This window comes from Myxine glutinosa, chromosome 1 (genome assembly GCF_964187855.1).
Source record: "Myxine glutinosa chromosome 1, kmMyxGlut1.1, whole genome shotgun sequence".
Lineage (NCBI taxonomy): Eukaryota > Metazoa > Chordata > Myxini > Myxiniformes > Myxinidae > Myxine > Myxine glutinosa.
The window spans coordinates 226,015,387-226,042,976 of NC_136261.1; the positions used below are offsets into that span (position 1 = coordinate 226,015,387).

At 43.2% G+C, this 27,590-nt stretch overlaps 1 protein-coding gene across 5 annotated transcripts in view; it reads left to right on the forward strand.

Annotated features, from left to right (window-relative positions):
• Positions 1–27,590, forward strand: part of LOC137434425 (traf2 and NCK-interacting protein kinase) — a 288,002-nt gene that overhangs the window by 233,646 nt on the left and 26,766 nt on the right. For all 5 annotated transcript variants that reach the window (XM_068127408.2, XM_068127415.2, XM_068127423.2 and 2 more), the window contains 3 exons: positions 9,887–10,021; positions 15,618–15,718; positions 15,866–16,015. In XM_068127408.2, coding sequence (XP_067983509.2) covers positions 9,887–10,021; positions 15,618–15,718; positions 15,866–16,015 — 386 coding nt within the window. The remainder of the gene's footprint in view (positions 1–9,886; positions 10,022–15,617; positions 15,719–15,865; positions 16,016–27,590) is intronic.

Here is a 27,590-nt window from a genome sequence, read left to right on the forward strand (position 1 = left end):
GTCTGTCCCTCTGTCACATCAAACTATATAATAATATCCTTGTCAGTTTGTCTGTCCCTCTGTCACATCAAACTATATAATAATATCCTTGTCAGTTTGTCTGTCCCTCTGTCACATCAAACTATATAATAATATCCTTGTCAGTTTGTCTGTCCCTCTGTCACATCAAACTATATAATAATATCCTTGTCAGTTTGTCTGTCCCTCTGTCACATCAAACTATATAATAATATCCTTGTCAGTCTGTCTGTCCCTCTGTCACATCAAACTATATAATAATATCCTTGTCAGTCTGTCTGTCCCTCTGTCATATATCTTTCGAGATTGTGAATTAAACTTTGTTTTGTCATTATTTACTTTAAACCTTTTCTGCATCACGAAGAAGATCATTAATTTAGGATCATTTATGAACACAATTATTTGGCGACTCACAATCACTTACTTGAGTGGCAATTCCACATAATTTCCACGGGACATATCTCGAGAGATTGTGAATGGAGACCTGAAGGGAGTTTGGATAATTGTTCTCAGGAGACGTATCTTGCTGTTCCCGAGATTGTGAATGGGATGAAAGAAGAAGTTGGGAAGGTGAGAAAGCAGGTTATGAGGGAGGGGTAGGTGAAGTTTGTAATGGCATAATATTAAGGTGGATAGGAGAGGGGAAAGAGAGTTAACTAACTATTCCACCATTTTAATGAGCTCATGAAGAAATAATATGGGAAGATGTAAGAATACTTTCTTGCTTTGAAGAAAGGGGGAGGGGAGAACAGACATTTGGAAGAGGGAGCCTGAGGCTGGGGGGACGCGGGAGTGAGGGGGTTGAAGACCTGGTGTTGGGAGGGGGTTTGAATATTGGGGCAGGAGGAAGAGTTCATCTTAAAATATTGTGATTAGCAGAGGGGGAGAAGTGAGGGTATGTGTGAAGTTTATATTCGCTACCATTTATGGATAGATCGTATTTAATATATACAGGTAGTGGACAAACATCAATGGAAGCACCAATGTAAAGTCACTTAATAAGGCGTTGGCCAGTATGGCTTGTTTGTGCCGTGGCTGGAGTCCACCATCTTCTGGAATTCTGCAGGAGGGATGCGGCACCATTCTTCCACTAGAAAGTCAATCAACTCACACCTGTTTGATGGAGGTGGAAAATGCTGTCTCAGATGTCATTCCAGAATATCCCATAAATGCTCGATTGGTTTCTCGTGACTGAGAAGACCATGACATACGGATAGCATCAGTGTCATGCTCATCAAAACTGTGGGGAACCACACGTGTTCTGTGGATAGAGGCATTGGTGGGGGTGTGGGGGGGGGGGGGGGTGGGGGGGGGGGGCGAAGGGGTCTCTCCTTGCAGCCATGCTAGCCATAATTAATAGGCAACCAGGACTGTGCAGCATATTTATACATGACCCTAAGCATGCTGGGATGTTATTTCCTTCATTAACAGATGGGCCACACCTGTGTAAAGCCGTTGCTTGGTGTCCCTCATTTACCCAGGTGTTTCCACTTTTTTGTCCACTACCTGTATATTATCTTCCTTGAATGTTTCCAAGTGTAAAGTTGAACCAGACCCAGTGGCATGGCTCGAGGTTTCAGTCCGAGTCTGCGTGGTTGGAATTTCGATTTTGACACTGGCCGGGATGGGTTATGCCACAGACTTGAAAAGACACGTGCCTGTTCCTTGCTTCAGGCTCAGCATCTTTACTTTAATTCACACGGACTGGTGTGTGTTCGTTTGTTTGTGTGTTTGTCATGCTAATCCTCCTACAGTAGTTATATTCCATATTTTCTACATGGGATCAGCATGACGCCAATTTGTGTACAGGTGTGTTTTTATCTTTGTCAGTGGTCTTGGGGAAGCATATTCTCTATGTAAATGTTTATCACGTAGCGCCGCCTCCAGGTGAGAGGGTATTACAAGTCCCACCCTTTACAGCACATAGAGTGTTCCTGTCCCCACGTTTTCCAGTGCAGTGAGGTGTTTTGAATTATAAGCAGTAGGCATGTTTTTCCTTCATGCATGCAACCCAGGTTATTGTCCCCCGTCGCACCGCGGAGCGAAAGGGGGACTATGGTTTTCCCCTCCGTCCGTGTGTGCGTCCGTCCGTGCATCCATCCATCCGTCCGTCCGTGCGTGCGTGCGTGCGTAAGCGAAGGACCGAATTCTAATTTGGTGTGTGGGTGCAACCCACGTCAAAATCCAAGATGGCCACCGCCATGTATGTCTGAACCTTGTGAGCGGAATATCTTGAAAAATAAGCGAAGTACCAACTTCTAATCTGGTGTGTGGGTGTATTTTTTATTATTATTTTTTTTTTTTGTATACAAGATCGAGGCTCGTGAAAGAGCGAACATTAATCACACAGAAATACAAACCGACACATAAAACAAATAACATCGGGAGCGGTAGACAAGATTGGGAGAGAGGGGGAAGGACACAAACACAACATTTGAGAGCAGGGACCGAGAGACATGGAGACATCGAGAGATCTGTGGGAGGGAGAGGGCTTTGGGGGGGGAGGCATGGGAAGGGAGGGGTGGGAGAGGTATAAAACATATGGACACTGCCAGGACTTCCAGGAAAGAAGTTGGAATTTCAAACAAGGTGGATCTGGGGTGAATTAGTGGGGGTAGAAAAGATCAAGGTTTTGGATGGGGGAAGATAAGAGATGGTGGTGAACAGCTGTTTTAAAGACCTGGAGGGAGGAGTGGGATTGAAGGGAGTGTGGGAGTTTGTTCCAGAGGCGGGAGAAAAGAGGAATAAAAGAGTGAAGGTGAGCAGAGAGCTGAGATTTCGGCAGTTTAACCATCAGAGGGTTGCTGGCAGATCTTGTGCGACCTGTAGGAATATTTGGGGGACAGAGCACAGAGAGAGCTGGGGGAGCAAGGCCGGAGAGGAGTCGGTAGAAGACAGAAAGACCACCTACCTGCCTGTGGTGAGTGAGTGAAAGGCCCTCAGAGATAGCTTCATCGCAGGAGATTCCAATGATTCTGAAAGCTTTGGTTTCAACAGCGTGAAGCCGAGATAGGTGTGAGGCAGGAGCACCAGCCCATAGGGGAGAACAGTATTCCATTGAGCTGCGGATGAAAGCCTTGTATGTGGTGAGGAGCTCAGGTGTGCCTCGGAAGGACTTCGCACGACGGAGGATGCCCAGTCGGCGACTGGCTTTGGAGGCCAGCTTGGAAATGTGGTTTTCCCAAGAAAGATCATGGCAGATAGTGAGACCCAAAAGCTTGAGCGACAGAACTTCTTGGAGAGGATTGTTGAGAAAGTAGATGGGAGGGTTGTCCAGTCGATCTTTTCGGAGAGACATAGTAAGAGTGTGAGATTTGTCAGGATTGAAAGACATGTTCCACTTGTTTGACCAGTCTGTGATTTTGTCCAGGTCTTCAGAGAGTGAGGAGGCTACAGACTGCCGATCTGAGGGAAGAGGAATGGAGCGGCAGAGAGTGGAGTCATCAGCAAAGAGATAGAGAGGATTTTCCAGAGAGTCGGAGAGATCATTGATAAAGACCAGAAAAAGCACAGGACCCAGCACACTGCCTTGGGGAACTCCAGCCTGAACAGGAAGGGGAGATGAGAGAAATCCATTCAGGGCCACACGTTGACTACGACCAGAGAGGAAGTCCGCAAGCCATGCATGGAGATTTCCATCGATACCATAGGAGGAGAGTTTGGTGAGCAGAGCTGGGTGCCAGACCGTATCGAAGGCACTTGATATGTCAAGGGAGACAGCTCTGATTTCCTGTTTGGCATTGAGGACCTCCATCCATTGTTGAGACAGCAGAAGCAGCATGTCCAGAGTAGAGTGACCTGGTCTGAAATCAAATTGATGATCAGAGATCAAGCCATTGGAGAAGAGGAAAGATTTTATATCCGAAGCAATGATGGAATTCCATGACTTTGCTGATAATTGGGAGTACGCTGATTGGTCTGTAGTTACAAGGATCTGTTTTTGCACCTTTTTTGTGTCAAGCGGTAATGTTTGCTGATTTCCAGGATGCTGGCAGATGACCTTGAGCAAAAGATAGGGTGAAAAGAACAGAGAGAGAGGGTGAGATAGAGCGGCAGAGCAGGATTTTAGGACCCGTGGGCTGATGCCATCTGGTCCAGTTGCAGAATCAGAGTCGAGGTTAGACAAAAACTCCTCCACCTTGTCAGGAGAGAAGGACACAGAGTCCAGGAGCAGTTGGGTTCGACTGGGAAAGGTGGGAACAGAGAGAGATGGGTTTGGGACTAAAGATTTTGAGGCAAACACAGAGTTGAGGCATTCGGCTTTGTCACGTGCGATATCAACTGTTTGGCCATTTGAGGTAAGGGAGGGGATGGAGGGGGAACAAACACCAGAAACGGATTTGACCAGACACCACCAGGATTTGGAGGAAGGAGACAGGTTTGAGAGTTCATTCTTGAGTGAGGAGAGATAGTGCTTCCTGGCACTCCTAAGGGTAGACACACACTTGTTCCGAGCTTGGTGGAAGGAACTGAGATTGCCTTCAGTTGGATTAGCCTTCCAAGAGGCAAAGGCACGTTGTTTCAGGGCAACTGCCTCACCACAAGATTCAGTGTACCATGGACGGGAGGAAGGGTAAGACAACTGAAGACGAGATGGGATAAATCTGTGCATGAGAGAGAGCAGTTTGCTTTGGAAGAATTTCCAGGAAGAATTGATGTCAGAGGCAGTGGAGATGGGAGACCAATCCAGACGATTGATGGCTACTTCAAGACCGTCCCAGTCGGCCTGGGTGAAATGCCAGACTCGTCGACGCTGAGGAGGCTCTCTGAGAATGGCCAGAGAGATGTCCACTTTGACAAGCACATGATCAGAAGAACCGATTGGGGCAGAAGAAGAGCAGCAGACATTAGCAGGGAAGTTGTGTCATAATCAAGTCTAGAAGAGAAGATACTCCATTGGCTGAGATCCGGGTCGGGAAATTGACAGATTGTGTCAATCCCAGTGAGTCACAGAAGTCCTTTGCTGAGGTGCCATGACTGGTGAGAGAGGAACCCACACCCAACCAGGTGGCATGATGACAGTTGAAGTCACCACATATGAGGAAGAGAGAGTTGGGATGAGTGGATAGAAGTTGGTCCATGTTGTCAGGCAGTGAAATGTAAATGGAGTCATCACTGTTTGGGGGACGGTACAGAACACATATGAACAAAAGGTGGGAGCGGAGAGGAAGCCGTAGTCAGAGGTACTCCTGGGGGTGAGGAGGAGAGAGGGCAGTGCAAGGAGAGTGAGGAAGAGAGTTTTTGATAAAGATAGCCTCCCCCCAACCAGGACGAGGCTCAGGTCTATCATACCGGAGGAGGGAGTAACCAGGAAGAGATATTAAGGAATCAGAGACATCTTGAAGGAGGAAAGTCTCTGTTAAGCAGATCAAGTCTGGATTGTCAGAAGCAACCTGTATGGAGAGATCAGTCGGGTTTGAGCGAAGGCCCCGGATGTTTGAGGTCCATACCGTTAATGCAACCTTCACATACACGGATTATTCTTACGAGTCCTTACGGATCGCCAACTCGTAGTCAATCACAAGCATCCGTAAATAACTCAAGGGGGGAGTTTAGGAGTGTAGGGGCAAGGGGGGAGTTTAGGAGTGTAGGTGCAAGGGGGGGGATTTGGAGGGGAGGGGCAAGAGGGGAGTTTAGAAAGTGGATGATTAATGAAAGACGAACATTGATAACAAATTGGGTTTGTTGTGATTTTCAATTTAGCAATCCGATTCAGAACGATGGAGGAGGGGTGGAATGAATGTGAATTTAGACCATGTAGTGAGGGAGACGTATAAGAGATTGAATTTCTTTTTTTTGACGTGGAATGAGTTGGAGAGGAAATTGAGAAAAGCCTTTTAAATAGGAAGAAAAACAGCGTGTTGTTATATACCACTGAATAAAACACTGAAGGGGAAAGGTTAAACATATTTCAATAATATTGAAACAGAACTGTAAACAATCTTATATGCACAAAATACCAACGGGGGGAGGGCTGAGAGGAACCACCACGAGTCATGTGAACAGGGCAAAAGGTGGACGGCAAGGAGATAAAGGGGGCAGGGCGAACAGCACACCTGTACAGAAAGTACAGGATGAGATAACGGCACACGTGGAGAAAGGAAAATAAATGTTTTTGGTTTTTTTTTTTGGGGGGGGGGGGGGGGGTGGGGATTTAAAACGTTAGACAAAGAGTATTATGTTCGGGGTAGAAGGGAGAAAACTAAGAGCCAAGCAAAACACGATGTAGGGGACTTAAGTTAACAAACACCGACGGAGGTACAAGGCCACACACGGCCGCACACGGTATCTATGCATAAGGAAGAACGCTATTGAAAATTGGGTCACCACGTCAAAATCCAAGATGGCCACCTTGCGTCTTCCAATTTGTCAACTCGCATCACTTCACCGACGGGGCACCTATGCGTAACGCTTGTTTTTATTTTATTTTCGGGAGCGATTGAGGGAGCTGTCAGTCGCCTATACACCACCCAACCAAAGGTATGTGTCAGAAAAACGTGTTGCATGCTTGGAACAAGATCACCCAGAGGGCTTTTTTTTACCTCTCACATGTACCTCAGTTTAGATAATAGAGCACCGTCAAACCCCACGTGTTTATATGCCATCACATGACGTGGGTTGGGGAGATTACTCCCTAATTGCCCCGCTGACGATGTATAGAAAAGCCACGTCGCACTATGGCGTCACCAGTATCTAGTGTGTTCTGGGAAGTTGCTTCAATACCTCCGTCACAAACTGTGATCTTCTGGAGTTCGCCTGCATGTGTCTGTCTGATTTGTGCGACAGCTCTTCCATGAGTCTTAGATGCTGCAAAAAAAAAAAAAAAAAAAAACCTGTAAAATACCTCCATTAGAATACTTAACACTTTTTCCTAAATACAGACTTGGCATTTAATATGGAATTTTTTTGGGTGGGGGTGAACTTACTTTTCACACATGACTGAGAACCAAAAGTTCATTGGAATTATGTTGAAATTATTCTAGGTTTTGTTAATGTGACCTTTAAAAGAAACAAAAACCACATTTGACATTTCGAAGCAAATAAATTGATCCTTGAAAGTGATGTAAACTGATATCGAACTCAATTCACAGACAGTACTGTGTTAAACTTCTGTACGTTTTCCAGAAGTATCTCTTTATTTTGCACATTAGCCAAAATTTTTTAAAACAAAAGTTAAATTACGACTGGGATTACGGACAGTAAAATTACAGTTCAGTACTCCATGTAACCCCCACGAGCATTCAGGAGAGCACGTACACATTGAGGCATGCTGTTCATGAGATTTCCCAAGGTTTGGACAGGAATCGCTTGCCATGCAGTGACAATAGCCTGCTGCAATTCACGCACAGAGGTAGCCTGCTGGTTCAAGTTGTCGATTTGACACGTTAATTATGCCCACAAGTTCTCTATCGGATTCATATCCGGGGACATGGCAGGCCACTCCATATGCTCTACACCACGGTCAGCAAGAAAGTGTTGGATCATGCGAGCACGATGAGGCCGTGCATTGTCATCTTGGAAGACAAAGTTTCCTCGAAAGGTTGCACGAGCAAATGGAAGTAATGTTTCTTCCAGAATGGCCCTGGACTTGAACTGGTTCAGGTTTCCATTCAGAACAACCAGGTCAGTTTTGCACCCCTGCATGAAAAGCAGCCCAAACGGTCACCCCACCACCTCCAGCTTGGACTCTTGGCACTATACAATCTTCGTTGTCGGCTTCATGCACTTGTCTGCGCACTCGGACGCGGCCATCTTGACGATAGACCAGAAATCTAGACTCGTCCCTGAAGATCACGTGATTCCAGTGTCCTGGCTGCCATTGACGGTGCTCTCTGGCCCACTGCAATCGGCGCTGGCGGTGTTGTCTGGTCAGGCGTGGCTTTCTCAGGGGACGCCTGGCATGATAGCCTGCTTGAACCAGTCGTTGGTTGACTAGCCTTCTGGATACAGGCACATTTGTCAGTTGCTGCCACTCAGCCCTAAGCCGATTAGCTGACTTGGTACGGCCATTGCGGACTAACCAGTGCAGCTGGCGATCATCCCTCCTTGTGGTTCTGCGGGGACGTCCTGGCCTCGGTATTGGAGTAGGGACACCCCTCTGAGCATTTCGTTTCAGGATCTTTGACACCTGACCTTGAGTGATGCCATACTGCTGAGCAATAGCACGCTGTTTCATGCCGGAATTTCGTAAAGCCACCACTCCATGACAAACAGCATTGTCGAGTTGACGGACCATCTCCAGAGGAAGCGGCAATAACTTTTGTAGACGTGCAGCAGTTGTTTTCCACTAATACAGAATGCAACAACCCTTATATACCCGATTGTGAAGCGAATCGTCAAATGTACCTGTCCGTACATTTTGTCATGCCACCTGCGATATAATCCTGTTATTGACTTCTTGCTGTGACAGACAATCAGTGACATGGTTCTTTTAACAAAGAAATCACCAAAGCGTAAAAGAAACTCACCAGATTGATATACTGAGTTCAGAAAGTAAACCCGTCAAGAAAAAAAAAAAATTCCATATTAAATGCCAAGTCTGTATAATAATGTACTCTGCCAAAGTAGAAACATTTTGAGAGGACTTTGTGTTTGTCTTTCAGCCCTGTGACTGTCCATGTTCTCTCTCTTATTCAGTTATTCTATGAGCATGGATTCACCAAATAACAAGTTTATACGGTTGTTTCAAAAAGTTTGATACAACTTTGACTTCCTGCCATTTCTTAGTTTTTTGTCCTATAGCGTTTTCCTTTTCAGGGTTTGTTGGTGTTATCGTGGTATTTGTTCCCTGGGATTTCTCGCTCTGTAGCTCAACTATGCCATTGACAGTGGAGCAGAAGAGAAAAGTGGTGGCTCTGTGGTATGAAACTAAATCAACAACCACAACAACATTTTCTGGGGGGCAGAACCACCTGAGGAGATCACTGAGAGGTACCTGAAAGGGCCTAAGGTCACATGCTTCTGCACCTTCAATGCCAGATGGGGAATGCTAGGGCCTTACTGGTTTGAGAATGACAACAGCAGAACGGTGACGATCGACGGTGAGAGCTACCGGGCTGTGCTCCAGAAGTTCCCTAATGATCTAGCCCAAAAGGTCACCCCAAACCAGCTCAGCATGACCTGGTTTATGCAGGATGGTGCACCCCGCATCCAGCTGGTGACACCATCACTTTCCTGCAGCAGCTCTTCAGAAACCACCTCGTTGCCCTGGATACCGCTCTGTCTACGTCAACCGCCCTGTCACACTGGATGATCTGAAGCAGGAGGTGTCAGACTACCTCCATGTAGTGCCACATGAGACCTACAGGAAAGTTGGACAGAAATTTGGAGTCAGGATCAATGCCTGTCTGAACCGCGGAGGGGCGTACATCAAGAAGGTCAATTACAAGGATTTTGCGTAAATGCCAATTTCAGACCTTGGGCTCTCACTAACTCGAGCAGTGACTTACTGCAATAGCAAACAGTGATAGAAAATACCATATCATAAGCTTTCAATAAATGTTTGGTTCACATTTCTGAGGTTTCTGTTTCTTTGTAAATAAACGTTTAAAGTTGTATCACTCTTTCTGAAACACCCTGTACTTACTTAACTGAACTAAAATGTAATATATCGTTTTTTATAACCTTCTGTGTTCCACCACACTCCATTCGTGTGTACATACTTCACATCCTCCCTGCTCATCCATTTTCCCATTGTCCACAAGATACAGTTGGCCAGTAAATACTCTAAGCCTTCCTTCTCACAATCATTACAAAATCGATTTTTTAAATCGCTTCTTTGCTCAGCTGTCTTCCCAAACCAAATGTGTTTTTGTGCTTCAGGTGGGTAATTAACATGGCCCATACATACCTTTGTCTTTCATTACAGGAAAGAAAAACAAACTGCGAGTTTATTACCTCTCCTGGCTTCGTAATAAGATTTTGCACAATGACCCCGAAGTGGAAAAGAAACAAGGATGGACCACGGTTGGAGACTTTGAGGGTTGTGTGCACTATCGTGTTGGTACGTTTTGCTATCCATTTTAAACGACCTTACACGATAAAATGTCTTTTTATAACACATTCTGCAACATTTCGACTATATTGTCACACTTTCCTTCTTCAAAACAGGTAAAGCTATTTGAATGAAACAAAGACAGATACTCACATCAATTCAATTCAATTTTCAATTCAAAGAAACATTTATTTCCATAGTTGCGAAAGAAGAGTCAAACAAAAATATATGAAAGTAATACTTCGAAACTGTAAAAAAAAACTCATGAGGATACAACAACAACAACAACAACAACAGGCATTTTAAGGCCATTTTCCCTGCGGGGGTTAGCCTTGCGGGCCCCATGACAGTCTTCTCCATTTTGCCTTATTTTCTGCATCTCCCCTTGTTAACCCCCTTGTCCACATTTCTTCTTCCACCACGTTTAGCCAAGTCTTTCTCGGTCTTCCCCATCCTCTACTTCCTTCTACATTCATTTCCATCATTCATTCTCAACCTCTCACTTTCATCCTTCCTCAACACATGACCAAACCATCTCAACCTGTTTCTCTTCACAGCATCCATCACAGGCTCTATTCCCATCATCTTTTGCAATTCATCATTTGTCTTACTCTCTCTCAACGATACTCCGCACATCCACCGAACCATTTGCATTTCCACCCTTTCCAGCCTTCGTTGCTGCTCTACATTCATTACCCATGTCTCGCTCCCATAAATCATAACACTTCTCACACATGCAGCATACACCTTTCCCTTCAGCTTCAACGACACTCCCCTCCTCATCAGCACGCCACTCAGTTCCCGAAACGTCTTCCATGCACTTCTAACTCCAGCAACCGTTGCCAAGTCTGATCCACCTTCTCCATTCAGTATGTCTCCTAGGTAGCAAAATGTTTTCACACGTTCAAGCTTCACGCCGTCTCCAAGATCCAACTCAACATTTCCTCCATCTGCAGCTCCCTCTGTGCACACCTTACACTTGAAAGTAGCTGCCACACTGGTTAATGACCCTCTCAGACCACTACATTTTTGATGAACCCACTCAGTGTACATTTCATGGAGTTCACTCCGATACACTTCTTGCACACAGCACACGGACACTTCCCAGTTCTTTCCACATCACCACATGCTTTACCACTCGCCATCACATTCGTCTTTCTGATATTCGCCTTCAGACCTTTTGTCTCCATACATTCCTTCCACTTGTTCATCTTCTCCTTCAGTCCATCCATGCTCTCCACAATCAACACCAGATCATCTGCAAACAACAACTCCCACGGAAAACCCTCCTTTACGTTCCGAGCCAGCACCTCCATCACAGCTACAAATAGCAGTGGACTTAGTACCGACCCCTAATGCACTCCCACTGTCACCTCAAACTCACCACTGTTCCCGTCCTTCGTCCTTACAGCTGTGTGCGCTCTCTCGTACATTGCCATCACTACTCTGATCAACCATTCCTCCACTCCTAACTTCCTCAATGCCCATGTCACTACTTCGCGTGGAACCATATTGAATGCTTTCTCCAGATCAACAAACCCAAGAAACAACTTCTTCCTCTTCTCCATGTACTTCTCCTGCAACTGCCTTACAATAAAAAGCGTGTCTGTCGTTCCTCTTCCTGGCATAAATCCAAACTGCATTTCGTCGATCTTCACTTTCTTCCTTATCCTCCTCTCCAACACCCTTTCCAATACCTTCATTCCATGCTCCAATAACTTTATCGCTCGATACGAGCCACAGTCCAGAGGGTCATCTTTCCCCTTGTAAAGAGGGACGAGGGTACTCAGTTCCCAATCCACTGGAATGCGGCCGTCTTTCACCACCAGATTACAGATCTCTGTCATTCTCTTCACTCCCCAACTTCCCGCTGTCTTCAGCATATCTCCCACAACTCCCGTCGGCCCTCCCGCTTTTCTACTCTTCATTGCTTTTATCGCTTCCTCAACTTCCTCCTCAGTTATCTTCTCTGCCGGTCCTAAAACTGGGCTAATCTCTATGTTGCCATCCCATTCATTCTCTGCATTCAACAGCATTTCCATATATCTCTTCCATCTTCATTTAATTCCATCTGGGTCCACAACGATTTGTCCCACTTCATCCTTCAAGCAACTCACCCCCATCACATCACACCTCTCTTTCGCTATCTGCTTTGCAATCCTGAATACCGCTCTCTGACCCTCTTCTGAATCCAAGCGTTCTCCGAACATTTTCCGAGATGCCTCCTGTGCCTTCGCTACCTCTTTCTTTGCAGCCTTCTTGGCTGCCTTATAACTTTCATGCTCGGCCTCTTCTGCCCCCGTACCCTTCACCTTCTGCCATTCTTTGAACTTCTTTCTCTTCTCGTCAAGCCTCTTTCCAACTTCATCATCCCACCACCATGTTTCCAAGTGCCTCGGTGGTCCTTTAGTCCATCCACATACCTCAGCAACGGCTCCAAACAGGTCATCATTGTCATCTTTCATTGACATCCAACCACTTTCAAGCTCAACCACATTTCAACCTCAACCTCTACCATACTCAGCGTCTCTTTTAATGCCTGCCTCACTGTCACCTCTTTCAACCTCCACACCTTCATTCTCGGTTGGTACTTCACCCACCGAGCTCTCCTTGCACCTTTCACCCTTATGTCGCAGACAACCAAGTGGTGCTGTGAAACAGCCTCCTCCCCCGGGATCACCTTTGTGTCCCGGAGGTGCCCACTATCTCGCCTACGCACCATCAAGTAGTCAATGTTTGTCGTCGACCCACCTGACGTGTATGTAACAAGCTTATTATCCTCTTTCTGGAACTGAGTATTACAAATCAACAAATCAGCTCCATCAGCAAACTCCAAAATCCTTTCACCTTCTCCATTTCTCATACCATATCCGTAACCCCCATTAACTCCCTCAAAACCGTCAATACTCCTTCCCACATGTCCATTTAGGTCTCCTCCTACCACAACTTCCCCATCTTTCACGTTTTCCATCAGCTTCTCCATCGCACACCAGAACTTGACCCTCTTCATCGCTCCGACCGACCTGCGGAGCATATCCCGAGATGACGTTCACCAAGAGCTTTCCAATCATCATTCTCACCATCATCAACCTTTCACTCACTCTAGTCACCCTCGCTACACTGTCTACAAACTCCTCGGAAAACAGGACACCAACACCATTCACTCCCTCCAGGCACCCTTGCCACACAAACTTGTATTTCTGTCCCTGCCTACCCTTCACCATTCTCATACCACTTCCCTTCCATCTCGTCTCCTGCACACAACATATGTCCACTCTTCTTCAGAAAACCCGAAAAACTGGGGTGCACTTGATCAGAAGGATACAATCAAGATGATATATAGAGAAGTAAATATGGAGGCATATTCAGAAGCCAAGGCTTGTATTTATATGCCTATGGACTAACAATATAAATGACAAACGATAAATTAGATTAAGGATACCAAATGGTAACAAATGAAGGAAAAATTCAAAAATACAATGAATAACAATCATAAGAATAAACAAATAACAAGTAAATTAAAAAAACATTTTCAGGGCTCCACTTTTTTTTCTTCTTTTTTTTAAACAATTTAAAAATTCGATTTCTTTGAAATTTTTTGTTTTTAAAAATACATTTTGATAGATGAAAATGTACCAAAAAAGAGGACCGTAGGCCAAATTTCAGCTCTTTCGGACATATGGAACCTAGAAAACGAACGGCTCAAAGATCTGAAATGAAACAAACAAAGTTCAGATGAAGTTAAATAAAAATGTGTAAAAAAGAATGAAATAACAAAAAGGCAAGACTTGCAAAAGTGAATGAGAAATCAACATATAGAAAGGAAACTAACAATAATAGGAGATCAAAATTTGTTTGTAGCGAGACTTAAACCGACTCACAGACGACTGTGCCTTCACTGCTCCATCAGTACTATTCCAGACGTGGCCCAAAATAACGTAGAGTATTAATGGAGAAAGATGTACGAGTAAAAGGTAGGAATACGCTATGTTGTGATTTAGTGAAATGAGAGTGGATATCATGGACAACTGTAAAGTAAGATGAAAAAACTTTTTGAAGTTTGTTAATTTGCTTGTACATAAATATCCCTGTATGTAATTTATTAATGTCAAAAACTGTCAATGTGTTGAGTTTGGTTAAAAAAAAAATAGGTGCAGTGTGGTCATGTGGATGAGAGAGGTTGCAGATCCTTGTAGCGTGCTTTTGAATAATTGAGAGTGAGTGTAGCTGATTGTAACTGGAGCGTGCCCAGACAATGTTACAATAGTTCAGGTAAGGGAGGATTCAGGTATTATAGAGGGAGAATAAAATATGAGGAGGAAGGATGGTACGAAGTTTAGACAGAAAGTTCGTGTTTCGAGAAATAATCTTAGCAATCGATAAAACATCATTAGTCCAGCTAAGTTTGTCATCCAAGATAACACCTAGAAATTTCGTCGAATTAACAAAAGTAATGGGTTCATTGTCAATACATATATAGAAGAAAGTGTCAGACAGAGGTTTGGTGGATTTCCAAAAAAAACATACACTTGGTTTTATTGGGATTTAAACCTTAATGAGCTCACTATTGAGGGTGTTGATCAAAGAGTCATGAGAAGGGTTGGAATAGATGATAGCTGTATCATCAGCAAAAAGAAAAAAAAGAAAATAAAGAAGAACAAGTATGTAGGTCATTAACATATAATAAGAAAAGAAGAGGCCCAATTATAGATCCTTGAGGAACTCCATGACTGATCGGTCTCAATGAAGAATTAGAGTTTTTTTACAACCGTAAATTGTTGCCTATTAGTAAGGTAGTCTTTAAACCATTCAAGAGCACACACAACCTCTAACACCATAAAAATCAAGTTTGGAAAGAAGGATGTTGTGGTCAATCGTATCAGAGGCTTTGGACAAATCGATGAAAATACGAGTAGTATACAATCTGTCAGAGAGGGGCATCAATCTTTATTCGACCATGGGGGGGGGGGAATTTATTTCTCAACATAATCACCAGTGTGGTCCACACATTTCTGGCAACGTTCCAGTAGTTTTGTGATGCCGTCATGATAGAACTTTGCATCCTGCTGACTTATAACTAGCGCTTCACAGCGGCTTTGACATCGTCGTCAGAAGAAGGTGTTCCTTAAGTTTGGGGAAGAGATGAAAAGCTGACAGAGCCAAGTCAGGGCTGGTGATCCTTTGTGGTGGCTCTCCATTTCCCATCTCGTACTCTCAAGATCGTAACATTGCACCAAACTCTCATCTCCAGTCAGTCATCCCAACTCTCATCTCAACTGACAACGTCATGCTGTTTTCTGACATCCTGACTAATGTAGCACCGAGACATCCAGTGTCACAATCACGAAACTTCACACACATTGGCGAGAAGAACGAATCTGTGGACTGCACTTTGTTTCATTCGAATATCTTTACCTACTTTTGAGAAGAAGAAAATGAAGCAATACTTTTCAACATGCGTCAAATGTCAAAGTATCAAATGTGGTGTTGTGGAGATGGAAGGCCAATAGATAAGGCTTGAGTTTATTGTATCATGAAAGTAGCAATTTAGTGCTATTCCAAGTTGTGTTGAATGTGTGGTACTACACCCTGCCTCTCCTTGCAGTAAAATACGAGCGTATCAAATTTCTGGTCATCGCTCTCAAGAACTCTGTGGAAGTGTACGCCTGGGCCCCGAAGCCCTACCACAAGTTCATGGCCTTTAAGGTGAGAATCGCACTTAAAATCCTGCAGGTGCTCTAAAAGCTGGACCGTTACCTGTCTCGGTCACCTGATAATGCTTAGTCTCACCATTTCCAAACTAACATTTTTCAAAAAGTTATCTTGTATCATTGTTTTTCTTTTAACCTGCAGTCATTTGCCGAGCTGGAGCACAAGCCACATCTTGTTGACCTAACCGTAGAAGAAGGTCAAAGACTGAAGGTCATCTATGGCTCCCACGTGGGCTTTCATGCAATTGATGTGGATTCGGGCTGTGTGTACGACGTGTACACACCAACGCATGTAAGGCTTCACCCTTGGCACGAACATAGAAAATGATGGTGTCAAGTTATTGCTGCAATGAAAGATCAAATTGGCAGCCGAGATACAAAGAACGAATTATTTATCGCTCTTTTAAAATCCTGGATCTTAAATAACATTGCATTACTCACACAGTAATGATTCCATGACTCGCATAGCATGACTCGCATAGCATGACTTGCATAGCATAACTCGCACGGAAAGTGACAATGTGTTTGTGTCTGTATTTTGCAACTACAAAGCCCCTTGTGCTACCACCACACTCGTCCCCTAAGGACAGCAGTTTCGCCTTTTGGAACTAAGTTTGAAGCATGGAGCCACTCGTCTTTATCGTCAAGTGCTATATAATCACACATCAATAAAATTATCTTTGAGTTAGAAAGTGAGCAAACCTATCATCTATCTATAATTCCAGCAATCTCTGTGTGTGTGTGTGTGTGTGTGTGTGTGTGTGTGTGTGTGTCTGTGTGTCTGTGTGTGTGTTTGTTTGTCTGTGACCGCTGTTTCTCGACAACCACGGGTCCGATATACTTTAAACTTGCCAGGTATATTGCTGGGGACCCGAGGATGTGCCTTTTCAAGGTTTCATATTAATCGGACAAGTAGTTACCGAGCTATGTCCAAAAAACGATTCAACCAATCAGAGAGCAGCGAGCTATCACGTGTGCCGAACGTGCCGAACAGACTCTGCCTCGGACGGCACATTTGAGAGCGTATTCATTTATTTCACGTTGGCAAACTATGTTGGCGTTAAACTATGTTTTAAAACTAATTAAAACTAATTTGCGATTCATCGTAACTGCGATTTGCGACCTTCCGGACAGTGAAGACTTCACTTCCGGCAGCCAATCACAGAACGAGCCGAGCCGAGCGCGTGCGCCATTACGGTTCGTAATTCGATTTCTTCCGGAGAAAATAATAATTTCTCGATTTCTTATGCGCATTATTTCTCCCAATTCAGTCAGAGCGAAGGGCGGAAGCGAAGAGCGTTGTTTTTTTTGTTTACGGGCGTACGGGCGTACGGGCGGGGTAGAGCGTACGGGTAGCGTTATTTTTTTTTTTTGGCAAGGAACGGGCACCCACGTACGGGCATGCCCTAGTCTATCTATAATTCCAGTAATCTCTGTGTGTCTGTGTGTTTGTGTGTTTGTCTGTGACCGCTGTTTCTCGACAACCACGGGTCCGATATACTTGAAACTTGCCAGGTATATTGCTGGGGACCCGAGGATGTGCCTTTTCAAGGTTTCATATTAATCGGACAAGTAGTTACCGAGCTATGGCGATTTCTTTACCAAACTCCGCAAGCCGTTCGCTTTGGACCAAACCATTTCATGTAAATAGAGGGGGGGGGCATTGTCACCGTACTCGCAAGCCGTTCGCTTTGGACCAAACCATTTCATGTAAATAGAGGGGGGGGATTGTCACCGTACTCGCAAGCCGTTCGCTTTGGACCAAACCATTTCATGTAAATAGAGGGGGGGGATTGTCACCGTACTCGCAAGCCGTTCGCTTTGGCTTTGCGAATGGACCAAACCATTTCATGTAAATAGAGGGGGGGGGGGGGGTGGGATATAATTATATATATATATATAGTACGGGCATGCCCTAGTTCTTTAAATCTCCAACAAGGCCATGTGATCCGTTTTTCCTGTGTTACATCCACATATGAGCAATTTCAATATGCTACTTGTACACCGAAGCAGAAAGCATTGAATGTAAACAGGGTAACAGCACACAACAGACTGCTGCTTTGAAACCTATTATGGGGTTTCAACACTCTCAACCAAAATGCGGATGTTGTGCTGTTGCCGATAGGTCTAGATACCAGGTAACTCCATTCAATACGTAACTCTAATATAACAAAGGCAGTTTAAGATTGACATGGACTTTTTGTTACCTCTGCCACCGAAGGTGGAAACAGAACGACAGAACGACAATCTGTTTCTGGTGTTTGTTCCCCCTCCATCCCCTCCCTTACCTCAAATGGCGACACAGCTGACTCCGCACGTTCTCAAGACCGAAACAAACAGGTTATGTTTTCACCCCTGTCTGTTTGTTTGTCTGTGAACAGGATATCTCAAAACGTTGTCGACAGATTCAGACAAAACTTGGCGAACAGGTTGGGTTGATTCAATGTTGGTGAAGATCTGAATGCGGATCCGGATATGAAAATTTTCTATTTTTAAGTGCTTCTTCATCATCGAGTAATTGGGACAAAAACGATATGTAGCATGATATTGCAAAAAGTTGTGGACGACATGACAACACTTGATGGATGAGTTGGGTTGGTGATAATAACAAGCCGATTAGATTTTGGTTCATGTCAGATCTACATCTGACTTATCAGTGGGATACAAAACATAAACTGTTCAGCCTGGCAGAAGTATGCTCTCTACCGAGTGCCGTTCTAGTGCTTGAGATTGAGAATAACAGACAGCAAAGGAAACTTAATAAGATTTCACCCACCTTTCAAGGTAGTCCCCTGTTACACAAATATGCTTGTCTCACCAATGTGGGAGTACCTTGATGCCATTATCGTGGTTCAATGTCCACTTGTCCGAGAAGAACTTGGGACAAACGCCTTGAGAATATAAGCTGTTTTATTACGGAGCCGTTACACATGTGGGAAAACAGGAGGGCATGAAACTGGTCGGTTCTTTCTCAAATATAATCATCAGCGCATCCCGTTTATATACACGGGATGCAGCGTAGAAAAGTTAAGACATATCCGCTGGGAGCTTGCCCAGAGGGTTTGGTCACATGCCCATAGCATCACACCAATTCCCTCAAGGCTCACTCCTTATCAGTGTGTGGAGGTCATTACTCTAAAGGGGAGGGAAAGACAAGCATTCCTATGTTCAATTCACAATGGGGAGAGTGATAAAAAGAGAGCTGGGTTTGCAGAGGAGAAACAGTGACAAATCTTGAGAGAACACAGACCTACAGGCTGTTCTCACAGGCTACAAGGCCAAATTAGAAATGGACGAAAAATGCAATTATATATAATCCTTTGAATACACATATACTTCGACAATTCCTTCTCCTGTTCAGATATTAAATAATAATCTTTATATCACAGAACATCCTCTATGGAATGTTATTAACATTTCAGATCTGCAACGAAGATGACTGGTCCGATGAAGATGTGCTCCACTAGAGGGCGACCAACTCCCCTGCGGAACCGGCTCCCTCCACCTCGCACAAACGCAGTCCTTGCAGATCTTCGAGGTTAATCGAGTTCCATGCTCAGAAGGGCCCGCACATGTTGTTGCTCTGGGGAATACATAAAATCGTCAATCTCCTGTATCATCTGTTCCTGCTTAGAGCACAGGGCATGGTAATCAAAGGAAAAGAGAGAGACGTCCTTTGTTTCAAAGTTATCCATGGGCGTGGGCTCTTGGGGATCCGGAGTAACAGGTGGATCGGGCAGTTCCTCGTCATCATTTTCGTTCGCTTTCTCATTCATTTGCAGTTGGGCCAACAGAGACTTTGAGGAGCTAGAAAAGAATCTCTCAAGGCACAGGCGAAGGAGATGTTTCATTATGAACACAGCAAAGACAAGCCCTATGATTATTGTGAGGCCCCATATAATCCAGGACAATATAGTGTACCCAAGGCTGCCAAACCTTCCAGAAAGCCAATTTGTTATACCTAGATCCTACCTTCTAGTCCGAAGTTTTCAGTTTTGTATATCATCCAGTATCAAGATTTCCGGTACCACTGAGCTCAAATAGCAGACTCCCTTCCAGTTATCAAATAAATAGGGGTAAGCTTTATCTCCACAAACAAACATTGTCCCATGTGGAGAAATCACACGATTTGAAAGACATCTCATGCCCTCTGATTTTATCCTCTTAATTAAACTGCTGCAACCCCATCAGATCTTTGATGACCCTTTAATTCCCCCAAGACCCCTGAATGCACCAAAATACCCTTAAAGACCCTGAAGATCTGATCACATCTCACCTCCCATCCATGGTACACGGAATCCTGTGGTGAGGCTGTTGCCCAGAAACAACTTGCCTTCGTCTCCTGGAAAGCAAATCCAACGGAAGGAAATCTCATTTCCTTTCACAAAGCCCGAAACAAGTGTGTGTCCACCCTCAGGAGAGCCAGGAAACAATATCTCTCCGTTCTCAAGACCGAACTCTCTTATCTGTCTCCCTCTTCCAAATCCTGGTGGCATCTGGTCAAATCTGTTTCTGGTGTTTGTTCCCCCTCCATCCCCTCCCTTACCTCAAATGGCGACACAGCTGACTCCGCACGTGAAAAAGCTGAATGCCTCAACTCTGTGTTTGCCTCTAAATCTTGTGTCCCAAACCCATCCCTCTCTGTACCCACCGTACCCAGTCGTACCCAGCTGCTCCTGGACTCCGTGTCCTTTCCTCCTGACAAGGTGGAAAAGTTTCTGTCAACCCTCGACTCTGATTCTGCAACTGGACCTGACGGCATCAGCCCACGGGTCCTAAAATCCTGTTCTTCCGCTCTTTCACTCCCTCTCTCTGTTCTCCTCACCCTCTCTTTTGCTCAAGGTCAACTGCCATCTGCTTGGAAATCAGCCAAGATCACCGCTTTACACAAAAAAGGTGCAAAAACAGATCCTAGCAACTACAGACCAATCAGCCTTCTCCCAATTATCAGCAAAGTCATGGAATCCATCATTGCTTCGCATATGAAATCTTTCCTCTTCTCCAATGGATTGATCTCTGATCATCAATTTGTTTTCAGAACAGGTCACTCTACTCTGGACATGCTGCTTCTGCTGTCTCAACAATGGATGGAGATCCTGTTCGGGAATGTACTGGACACAGCAGGCTCCGATATGACCAGCTTTTACAAAAGCAAAGCTTTATTAACTAATAATTCACCTGTTTCAATATAATAAAGAACTACAATACAATAACGAATTTGGAAATTCAAGTCGTTGGTTCTTCTTCTTCGGCCTTCTGCGCTGTCCTCGCTCCGTACTCGTTCGTTCCGTTTGGGCAGAGATTCTGATGACAAGTCTCCTGACTCAAAGTATGTTCTCGTTTATATGGGCACACGTGTTAATCCTCTCTCCGCTAAATGCTCCGAGGTCATCCATGCTCGCCCCCCTGCTGGGGAGTTCCTTCACCCTCTTTGCATCCCGATGTCCAAAACAATAGTACGGGCTTGGGAATGTGTGTTAGCCCGGGGCCGTGATAAAGGTGGACAAAGGAACTCCCAGGTTCCATGTTCTGAGATACATTCCTGACATTCTTACGAACCACCTGGACTACCTGCTCCGTTACTAGTCCCAACCAATGAGTTACACTTCCACCATTCCCTCATCTTTTTGTTTTTGTTTATATTAACCATTAATCTAAACATCAATAAAAGTAAACAATCAATCACTACAAGTAAACATCAATATAAGTAAACAATCAATCCCCTTAGGCATACACCGTCACCCTGCAAGAATCACAAAACATTTCGTTGGTCATTGACTCCTTCCATATTGTTAATTCAATCTATTTCACTTGCATCACAAATATCCTTGCAAAACAACACTTCACCATCACCAAGATACAACAATTTCACTTCACCATTTTCAAGTTTTATAAAGCATCTGCAACATCTGGCAAAAACGTTTGCCTCCAAACAAATGTTGATTCTTTGTTTGAAAGGAAGGGCTGATCACTTGTGTTTGAATTCAGGTATGAAACATTTTCTTCTGTCTTCATAACACCTGCACTACTTCGTGTAGGATTTCACTGTTGTGGTAACAGTGCGGAGTCATAGACTGACCCTGCTCTCCATGTAGCATTCTTGCCACTCTTGCTGTGAACCATAATGATTCCTGAACAAGGCCTTCGCCCAGTTGTAGTCGACTTGCCTCCTCCCTCATTATGAGTGGGCAGCAAGTATTGGTGTGATGTTGATTGGCCAGCAAGATGTGGAACAGGGATGCCAGATGCATCCACAATGATGTTGGGACCATGTTGTTCAGGTCATCCATGGTCCATACCAGGAGCAACCAGCAGAATCGTGCACAGCTGTTGTGAAAAAGCACAGCCGTTTGTTTGCAGCTCCATGCTGGCTCCCCGGAAGTTGGTGAAGTAATAACATATGTCCCCGCATTTCGTAGGGGTTGCAGGTAAAATGTTGTTGTCCTACAACTTCTGATGTGATGAATGTTCCAAGCCTTCGAACAAGAGTAAGTGATAGCCTTTCTTTCATATGTTGCAGTGTGATCCAGGCAAATGGTCACATAAATTTCCTTGGTGAAGGTAAGCATCCATCTCCAAGTTACACAGGAGAATGTCTTCATCATTCTTTGAGAAAGAGGGTGTATGCCACGATTAACTTCATTTTCAGCCACAAATCTTCTTTCTCGAACTTCTTCCCAATTCCGTTAGCACTCCCTTCAAAATGTGATCTCGTCTTATCCTTATGCTCAGTCACATCTGAATCTGCTTTCCAAACACACTGAATCAGATAGGGTACATCTTACCATGAAATCAGCATAATCATGTATATCTTCCGACAGTTTCACATTCAACAATTTGTTGTTTTTCCCTTAACACATTCAAAAAGTTATATTCATTTATATGCGTCACACAAATAATATTCAATCAGGTATGTATTTGACTATTAAACTAAGAATAGCATCCACAATTGCTTTCAGGTTAATATAGTTCAGAAATTAACTTGTGCAGGTATTTTAGCACTACTCAAAGAAAATAAATGCATTTATAACAAGTGTATGTGATTACAATCACAAACAGGAATATCTAATTCCCAACAAATTTTGCAAACCAACAAATTAAGCATAATGTATTATTATCATAATTTCTCCCCACTTCTTCTTCTTCTTTTTTTTTCTTTTTTTTTCTTTTTCTTCCAAACAGTGTGTAACTTGTGGTGATAGAAGTTCACCGGTTGACACAATTCACAACATTTTTTGTTATGCCCTTATCTTAACTCTGTATTCATTTGCAACATCACTTGATTCATTCTTTTAATCTCGGTATTTATGTCGCCATAAAAGTCTTCCTCTTGTGGTTCCACATTTCTTTCCTCATTCGTCACTTCATGCATTATCATAGTGTTGTTGGTTACCTTATTCAAACACACCATCACTAAGGCTTTCAAGCAAGCCACCACTAAAACAATTGTCAATATAACTACTAAACCAACAAACAAGTCTGCTACTCCTCCAAATGTGTTTCCCAACCATGCAAAGGCACCTCCTTTTATATAAAACATGTGAGCTACCCCTTGTATATGTTCATACCTATAACATAATTATATGCCAATGACATTCAACATTATATCCCAAACTAACAAGCTTCCGAAAAGGTAAATAAAGAAAATCCCTTAATTTGTAACATAAATCAGATTATTTGTCTTACCCTGGTCCCCCTATCTCCCGGGGTCGAACTAAATCCCTTAATCATGAGTGTAGTTGTGATACATTATCACTCATGCTGTATTAATATCAGTAGGTAATTGTATGTCATGTAGGCAAATTAATGTCACTATCCCAAGTAGGAATATCACATGTTGAAAATGTAATGTTTATCAATGCAAGGGGTGTTAAAATGTAATTCAAATGAATGTAAATCACGACTATCATTTATCCGCCACTGAATGTTCTGCTGGGCTGCTAGGTGCAGCCTCATTTTCTGTGGGATCATCCACCTTAGCCCCATGTGCTTGCTTGCAATGAGAGGCATGAATCCAACTTTCTACTTTGGGTCCATTTTTTGTTTCTATTCTTATCAATCTCATATGGTTTATCAGTTCGTTCCAAAATACCGCAACCAAAGGTTTTAACCAAAGTTCTACCAAACTATTTCCAATGTGAACTCAAAATGCCAGTGAAACAATGATTCGAAGAATTAACTTCAAGGGGTCAATAAATTTATTCTATAACCAGATCTAATTTTCCCATCCAATAGTTTGCCTTGCCACATGTCATATTATTACACTTTAATAAACCTTCGAAAAATGTTTCCCATCTCAACAAATTTCCTTTTTTACAAATAGCCATGTGTAAATTACGTATTTAACTACAGTTTCCTCTCAGTTTGTTTGGCCCAACTGGCCGCAAAAATGGCTGCCAACATGCATTACCGTTTTTTATCTACCAAGCAAGTGCTCGTCCACACAAGACCTCTACCAAAATTTTGTTTGTAAAAAACAAATCTGGGATTTCTGATTACATGGATGCACCCTCTCAGGACATTTTCAGGCTGCTGTTAACAATCCACTACGATAAATTAATTCGTTTACCCTGTGTAAATTATGTATCCTGGGAAGTCAGTGTAAGACCTCTCCCAAATTTGACTAATTTTGTACTCCCACATTTTTTAAATGAAGCTCATATCCATAAATAGCTGTTATTCGCATATAAATTCTATCAAAAAATGGAATCCCAAGATTACTCCCAATTTTTACTATTAATGAATAGCTGCTCATGACTCAGCAAATCAAATCTTTATTCTCCATCTCCCTTGACAAAAGTGATAATTTTCATAATCAAATTATATTTCTATTTTTATTTTACGAATTCTCTCGATATGCGATCCCATCCCCATGGAACTATCTATTTTCAGACAAGGCACACTGTCGGTGTCAACAATCTTGTAAGATTGATACACAAAACAACAACAACAAACACAAACATTGATACACAAAACACACACACACGCATGCATTATGCATATTTGTTTGCGTTGGAACCATTATTTACAGATCAGGATGGGTGTCAGTTTTTTTAAATTTCAATTTCATAAAATTTGTCCTTCAATTTTATAAATGCTAATACACAAATGGACCAAAAAGTTTATTCTTAGAAAACCCCTATGATGTCACATTGAAATTACCCTTTCAGTTCCCACAATAATTTATCCAAATTTGACTACACGCCCATTTACATGTCAGTCGACCACTGACCTATCGATCATGCGGAACAATAGTCCGAAATTCCCACCTGATCATCATGTGACTCTTGTCACTTGGTTTCAAAAAATTTGCAACGCAATTGTTCCAAACTTTGTAAATTTAAAATTGCTGTGCCCAAAATAGAAGATCCAATTTTGGCATTTGATCAATTAATTATTAATTTGTTAACAAGCAAAAGAAAAAATGAATCATTCTTGCTCCGAAAACTTTTCAGACACAAGAATCATCGACAGTTATTCATGTTTGTCCAGTAATCGAATCTGTTGAGGCCAATCATCATTTGGGATTTGCAGCAATGAAGGCCTAATCATTGTCTGAGGTACCGGTAAGCACTGGTACCCTTGATCTTGGTTTGCCCCATGAACTTGTCTTCCTGTTGACATACGGACATCTTCTTCTCCAATGTCCCATCTTTCCACACTCGAAACACCGGTTTCTGTCGTTGCCTGGTCTGTGCACCTGTGCACTTGTATTGCTGGGCTGCATCTCTACATCCCTGAGTTGCCACTGCAATCTCTCGTTATCTCCTGAAACACGAAAAAATTCTCTGTACCGTCCTTTTTGGGGAGACAAATGGGAATCAGATGGGACAACTGTCACTTCTACTCCTATTTTCGGGGGTAGTTGTGCACTTATCTCCTCCACTGTATCCTGTATCCTTTTTATTTTGCGTTCTAGGTCCGTTATCCGTTCTTGCTGTTCCCGTTGTTTGGATTCACCATCCCAAAGATGGAATGCAGGCCAGTCTACCGTTAGATTCTGTCTCTTCCTGGCTCTCAATTTTTGTCCTAATCTTTCCAATCGACTTCGGTCAAATGTACCATCTCTTGGAAACTCCTTAGCATGTCCCTTTGTCCAGAAATACCAATTCTCAACCTCTCTAATAGCCTCTTCACCATAGCGGTCATACATATAATATGCACAAGTACCTTTTTGTGGAATCTCTGGTTGTCCTTGTGTATTCTTGCAGGCTCCATTTCCCATTCTGCCTGTATGTGAATAACACTCAATATTCACTCAATGTACCAGGTAGATTACTAGGATCTGCGCTTTGGAATGCACCTGTACACACCTGTACTATATGTACTATAAATAAAATCTACTGGAGTTTGTTCCACCTTTTATCAAAGTAGCGTTGGATGTGTTGTAGCTTGTTCCAGGTTCCTCTAAAGCTTCACTCGTACTTCCAGGAAGGATCTGTTCACCTGTTCAAACGGTGATTTCCAGAGAATCTCTCTCACCTGTGGCTTTTGCCCAACCCAATCTCACAGATCGGTACTGCAGATGAGCCAAACGGGTCAGTATGAAATGGGTGAATCCGCAGGTATGTCTTTCTGTCGAAGGGGGAATCACACAATGGTAACCACACATATATATCCATACATAGACTCACCACCTTGCTCAATTTTCCAAGGTTGTCTTCACATTGATAATATCTCACAAAGATATCAAAGCTTCTTTCTTGAGAGCGCATCCTCATCAATCAATCAATCAATTTATTCGATTAAATCAATTCAATCATTCATCAATAAAACCATAAAATAACCACCTTTAGAGGCCATTTTTCCCCGCAAGCGGGGGTTGACCTTTTTCGGGAACCGTGGTTGTTGTTGTTTTTTGGTCCCCTTTTTGAAGCAATGTTTTACGGCCGGATGCCCTTCCTGACGCCAACCCTTTTTGCCGCCTTTAACGACAAACAGGGAATTACCAGTGAACTGGTACTCAATTTGCCGACCTCGAAAGGATGACAGGCTGAGTCAAACCCCCTGGCGTTAATTCAGCGATCGACCGGGATTCGAACCCAGGATCCTAGGATCCTAAGCCGGCACCCTAGCCGCTAGCCCAACCATCAAATCATTCATTCATTCATCATTCATTCATCATCATCATCAATCATTCATCAATAAATCAAATTAATCACTCTAGATGACTCCCTGTATATGCCCTTTCCCCAATGATGTCAGGATAGATCCATCCATTGACTGAGATTGAAGATCATCGGTCGTCACCTCAGATCCATAGCTCATGTTAATTGATGAATCACTGTTCTGTACTAGGGTCATATCTGACATATTTTCCCAATTTTGTCTGGTCACCACAAATTCTCTTTGCAACCACTAAAGGCAACTCATCCTTCATTCGTGAGACAGCCAAAATTGATGGCAGATATTAACCAGTTCATTGGGTCCTGAAATGGGACTGTAAAATTCCTTCCAGCAGCTAAATTTTGAAACTCCATTGCTTGTAATACCCAATTTATCCCATAGGGCTTGAAAGTTCTTTCCCAAGTTCGTGCAATCATTCTGCATTGGAACCCTATAGTGTCATTAAACCATCAACTTGTAGATGCATTTATTTATATCCCATTAACCCAAGAACTCTCAATTGCTTGGTTTCTTTTTGGTAATGCCATATATCCATATTTCTTTTCAAAATGTTCCTAACATACACCTTAATCCCATTAGACCTCAAATAACCTACAATCCGAATTTTTTTTTGTGACATTTCAACAATTATCACAATATCATTGTTCATATGTTCATATCTTAATCCAATCAGAAACTTGTCAATTTACCCTTAATATATGTCTGTATTTTTTTTTTACAAAATCCAACTACCATTAAAC